We start from the raw sequence: 5,878 nt of genomic DNA, 5'->3' as shown, positions 1-5,878 counted from the left end.
TGATTTATAATCCAAAATCTCTCGTCAAGTCCACCAACTTATAGTCTTGTGCCATCACCTGTAATGTAAAGAAAACTGAGTGGGTCAGGCTTGGGAGCCTGGTGAGCATATAGGGTTTTCAACCCACAATAATATAATTATTATATTTAATCAGCAAACAATCAACCCAATTACGCATCCCCATTATCTTCTTAAGGTTTTACCCTAAGAACCAACTATCCTTCATTCATTATTTCGTAAGGAATTTGGCACGAATTCCATTGCTGCCAAAACTTATTTATCAAGTACTAAATCCATAGTTATCTGGCGCTAACTCCATAGTCACCAAAGTTCACTTAATAAGCGCTAACTCCATAGTCGCCAAGGTCTACTCAACAAGCGCTAACTCCATAGTCGCCAAAGTTTACTCAACGTGCGCTAACTCCATAGTCGCCAAGGTTCATAAAATAGGCACGAAGTCACATCGTCGCCAAGGTTTATACAATAGGCGCGAAGTCACATCGTCGCCAAGGTTTATACAATAGGCGCTAACTCCATAGTCACCAACTATTCCATCTACCTATGTTCTACCCAACAATTTTGTAGATATAAATACTTACACAGTTTAAATCATTTAACACCTGTATAAAACTCCAATTTCCATGCCCATCTCAAATAGACAAATAACATATAAACACATAGCACGTATTTAATAGCAAATACTTCATATTTATGTATTAGAAGAAAGTAACTACACAATTGCGCATATAAACAACAATATACTTAATACACTCAAACCATACTTGTATTATTATCGTGTTTATGAAAGGTAGTATACACTCACTTGATCAGAAGATGATCAGACAGCACTACGGCTTGCAGAAGTAGTATATCTCCGCAGATCTGAAAGATATTCACAAAAATTGAACTTCTCGCGGGCGGAGCTTCGGCTCGGTCACGCTCTTCGGGATTCTCGGGGCTTCGGATCTTGCTTCGGGATTCGAGATTGAGACCGGGGCTTTGGGACACTTTGGGTACGCAAAACGATGCAAAACAGGAGAGAGAAGAGAGGAAAATAGCAATTGAGTCGGCTGCCCTCGCATCCTATTTATAGGAGGCTGGAGCCTCGGAGTACGCGGGGCGTACGCGTCCGAAACGTCACTGCATGCGTCATCCGAAGAACTCGAGTGCGAAGGTCGTCATGCTTCGCTGTACGCGGGGCGTACACTCGTACGCGGGGCGTACTTCGGATGAGTCCGGTGACTCACCTTCGAATAATACCGGGATTTAATAATTAAATTTAATTATTAATTCATTAATAAACTTTGAAAATTCATATCTTCTTCATACGAACACCGTTTTCGATGTTCTTTATATCCACGCGTAGGTGCGACTACGCTCTACGACTTTTATTTAGACTCCGTCGGCTAATTTTGACGTCCGTTCTTGCCTAACTTTTCGTCGTTTCGCTACTAACAACGAGATCTTCGATTCTTGTTTAGATCACTAAGGCTAAATATCACTCTAACGTAAATTCACTTTTTACGTCATTCAGCGTTGTGCCGGTTCTGTCGCGAAACTTCAACAAGTCATAACTTCTTCGTTATAACTCGGATTTTGGCGTTCTTTATATGCACAGAAACCTTGTAACATATACTACAACTTAGTTTGGATTATTCATCCTAAATAATCTTCTATCAAAAAGTCATTTTTGACGCTTATTATCTCTAAATTGACTAGCCCTGATTTACGGGCGTTACACTCGGCGAGTCGGACCTATGACTCGCCGAGTCCAAGGCAAAAAGAAGCAGAATACTCAAATAAGATTTACGTACCAGGAACCAGGTGCTACAATTTTGTTTTATAAATCAAGTTGGATCACACTTTCAAAGGGTAAAACTATAATTTTATCCTTCATATATATATCTACCAACTTTATAAAATAATAATAATATACTACTATATTTTTACAAATATACCGAATTATAATTGTTTAGATTACTTCAAGTTTTATTGGTTTCCTGACCTAAAGTTTCATACAGGAGCTATTATACTTTCAAAGGGTAAAACTATAATAATAAACCAAGTATAGCATTGTACTTTTGAATAACTATACCAATATGGCTATAATTTGTTTCTGTTGCAGCAACTTGCTTAAAAAATATACCAACTATAGCATTATACTTTTGAAATATTATATTTATTGTAATACAATAATATACCAACTATAACATTGTTCTTTTGAAAACATAATTTATGTATGAAAAAGTTATAACTTAAGGAACTTTTTCTGATAATTATTTTAATTTACAGGGACACTTTCTGTCAATTCGTGTGTTAAGAACCTTTTTTTGTAAATCTACAAAAAATGATGCTATAATAAACAAAATTGCACATATAAAATGAAAGTATGTGTGTTCTGTTTTTGTTTCTGTGTGTATTGTGTGCTCTCTTAAAAAATATTTTGCCATTTTATTATCTAACCAAATAGGATTCCATTTTAGGAACTCAAATACTTTCTTGTAATTTATGTTTTGGATTTTAAATTAGTATTACATAGTTATCAACTAAAAAAAATTTATTTTATGGATGTTTGTATGTGTGTTTTGATGAATCATGAAATGCACTTTTATTTATGTGTCTTTGTTTACTTTGACTGCATTATTTTAACTAAAATTCAATAGTTTTTGTACATTGTACAAACAAATGGACGGTAGTAACATTACTTTCATAAGATGACATGACCTGCTCATATATGTATCACCTCATAAATAACATAAATGACCGTTTTGCCCATGCTCATACAAAATTGATATTAATTTAAATATGTTAGCTTTCTTCACTGTGACTACCTAATTGTTTTCATGCAAAATTGATATTAATATAAATATGTATCCTTTTAACAGTCACTCCTTAATTGTTTATTTTCTTCACTGCTCAACCGTTTTGCCCATGGTCATACTAAATTGTTTTTAATTTAAATATGCTATGAATAATTTGCACGAAATGAATATCGTCAGTAAAATATACCTAAAAGACATTGAGCATATCACTGATGATTCACATCTCAAAGTATGGGTGTTAAAGATTTGGAATTTTATAAAAAAAAACCAAGTTTTATCAATTGAAATGATCATCATGGACGAGGAGGTTAGTTAAATTTTTTTAAAACCACTAAATATTTCATATGTTTCAATGAATAATTTTTTTATTTCTTTTATCAGGCTACCAAATACCAATCACGTGTGTTCAGCCAAAATTTTTCTAGATTTCGTGACCTTATAAAGGAAGGTGAAAGTTATATCATTTTAAAATCAAACATGGCGGCTGTTAAAAATGGTTTTAGTGTTACCGGTCAGAGATAGACAATAACTTTGGATTGTAAAAGTATTGTAAAAAAATGTGATGATTTTTCGGGTCCAGTTAATGGTCTTGTGTTTGCTGATTTTAACTCTATCATCGAACAGAAATGCACAAGAGACTCATTCTTTGGTTAGTTGTTTTATTTTATTCCATTGACTTTTATAACTTGTGTAATTTATTATAATTAAAGTATGTTATTATTTACCTTAATCTTATATACTATTTTTTATAAAAATTATTATGTAGATGTTATTGGGCAAATTGTCTCATTTAGGCCTCTTGAGACAACCAATCCTAACCCATCAAGACATTACATAAAGATAACTATTACCAACTTACAGTGAGTTGATATTTATTTCATTTATTTATTAATTTGATTCCTGTTTTTTCATACTAATTAAATTAATTTTATATTTAGTTCTGTACACCTCAATGTCACTATATTTGGAAGTCAGGCACACCAAATGTCACAGTATTTGAAAAGCAACACCACGGTTACTTGTGTTGTTATAGTGATGCAGTTTGTCAAGCTTAACGTTTGGAATGGTTTGTAGAGATGTGACCTAATCTGTTTTCGATATTTCTTTTATTCACTTATCTGTTTTTACAGGAATTGGTCAAGCTCAAAGTCACTTCGATGTAACGAAGATGTTCATTAATTCTGACATCGTTGAAATTAATCAATTTAAGAAAGAGTTAGTTTTTTCTTTTTCAATTAAACATATTTATCTTATTATTATTATTATTATTTAAAAGAATACAATTTCTTATATTTACTAATATTTAATAATATAATTTTTAACATTACAGGTTGAAAGCAGATAACAATGGTGGTATGTTGGGAAAAAAAAACAGAACTACACTTCTAAGCTACTCTTCTTCTTATATGGACGATTTCAAAGGGAATTTCCGTTTAAAAACTGTTTGTGAAATCACAGAACCACTAAAGGTATATTTTATTGAGTTTATATTCTTTAAACTTTATTTAAACATTTTTTGATTTAATTTAACATAGGTTTTTTGAAATAGGAAAAGAAATTTCTATTAGTTGGTTCAATTGTGAATATAAGACAAACTCTACCTTGGTATTACGAAGTGTGTTACAAATGTGGAAGCAGGGTAAACAATGTGCCCAAAACCAATCTTTCCTATACCGCCCCCGACAAGATGGAAGATAGTGTTGTTATTAAGTGTAAAAATGCAGCTTGCAACGATTCGAATTTTCATTCTGTTATCAAGTACACACATATCTATTTATATTAATTAATCATTTCAATTTTTCATCAAACTAACTATTAATCTATTTTTTTTAGGTATATAATTCCAATCAATGTACAAGATCATACTGACACCATTGGACTAACTCTTTTTGATAGAGACGCAAAAAGGCTGTTGGATATAAGTGCATTCGAGTTGAAAAAAATCCATGAAGCGGTATAATATTTTTTTCATAATTTTTTATCATATACAAAATTTTATTAGAATTAATATATTCAACAATCTTCTAACAGGCCGGTGACAGTTTGCACCTATTTCCAAATCAAATGAACGTTTTGAAAAACAAGAAGTTTGCCTTTATTGGGGATATCACATCATACAATGTGATCAACTATAACAATATCTACACCGTTGTCAAACTTACAGAAGATGTCTCCATTGTTTCGGACTTGGAAAGTAAACTAGAAGTTATGGTACATAATGTTTAAATGTTCAACATTTATATTTGTTTTTTATTTACATACAAAACATTTTACATATTAACATTTTATTTTGTAGAGTGTTCAATCAGTCTCCTTAAATGAAGTACCACTACAATCAGATGATGTTGTTCAAACTGTTGAAAAGGTATTTTATATTAAAGTAATGACTTTTATATTTAATGATTCCAATTGTCAACTTATGTATTTTTAATTTAGGATTTCATATTACAAACAAATGAGAGTTTTACTCCCGCAACAGTTGATAAATCATCGGCAACAAATCCAATGAAAATATCATCTGATTTGAAGCGCAACCTCCATGACATTTATGATGTTGATAATGGAATTGATTTTAGTTCAACTAAATCCAAAATAAAATCAATGGGAGATGGAAATCCACTTTTAGTTCCAAAAGTGGAAAAGTGATTTTATTTTGGTTTAACAAACAAAATAATTTGGTTCGTGTTGGTTAAGTTTTAAATAATGTTTGGTGATTTGGTACAATGGTTATTAGAAATTTAGGAACTTAGGTAACAAATTTTAAGGTTATGGTTGGTTTTAATTTTTGGATTCTGGTTGATTTACATTAATATCCTGCTTTTAATATTAAGATTTTTGTTATCTAGATGTTATATTTAATAACTTAGTACATCATTTTTTCATTAGGTACACCATTCATTTTTTTCAGTCATTCGTTACCACATAAATGATTCATTTAGGTCAAATAGCCATATATTCATTATAACATTATGCACATTCGGTTAAAAATATTAATTTCCCTAAAAAACTTGTAATATATAACCAATTAAAGCTAAATAGATAATAGGGGGAAAAGG

The 5,878-nt window shown here is 31.3% G+C and overlaps 1 protein-coding gene across 1 annotated transcript; it reads left to right on the top strand.

The window, feature by feature from the left end:
• The first annotated feature begins 2,985 nt into the window (after positions 1 to 2,985).
• On the top strand, positions 2,986 to 5,468 carry LOC111911742 (uncharacterized). Its single transcript, XM_023907492.1, has 12 exons — positions 2,986 to 3,129; positions 3,204 to 3,318; positions 3,403 to 3,471; positions 3,589 to 3,682; positions 3,761 to 3,888; positions 3,953 to 4,037; positions 4,153 to 4,291; positions 4,372 to 4,427; positions 4,656 to 4,776; positions 4,854 to 5,033; positions 5,119 to 5,187; positions 5,259 to 5,468. Exons 1-12 carry the CDS (start codon positions 2,986 to 2,988, stop codon positions 5,466 to 5,468), a joined length of 1,410 nt encoding a protein of 469 aa, XP_023763260.1.
• Positions 5,469 to 5,878: the final 410 nt, after the last annotated feature.

This window comes from Lactuca sativa, chromosome 4 (assembly GCF_002870075.4).
Source record: "Lactuca sativa cultivar Salinas chromosome 4, Lsat_Salinas_v11, whole genome shotgun sequence".
NCBI lineage: Eukaryota > Viridiplantae > Streptophyta > Magnoliopsida > Asterales > Asteraceae > Lactuca > Lactuca sativa.
The sequence above is the reverse complement of the archived record's forward strand: the minus strand, read 5'-3'. Positions and strand labels throughout refer to the sequence as shown.

What these genes read in the sequence shown, in the direction of transcription:
- LOC111911742 (XM_023907492.1), top strand. Translation starts at nt 2,986, where the DNA reads ATGAATATCGTCAGTAAAATATACCTAAAAGACATTGAGCATATCACT. An exon ending in ATAACTATTACCAACTTACA is followed by an intron (nt 3,683 to 3,760) that starts GTGAGTTGATAT and finishes TTTTATATTTAG; the next exon opens with TTCTGTACACCTCAATGTCA. An exon ending in TTGTTCAAACTGTTGAAAAG is followed by an intron (nt 5,188 to 5,258) that starts GTATTTTATATT and finishes TTTTTAATTTAG; the next exon opens with GATTTCATATTACAAACAAA.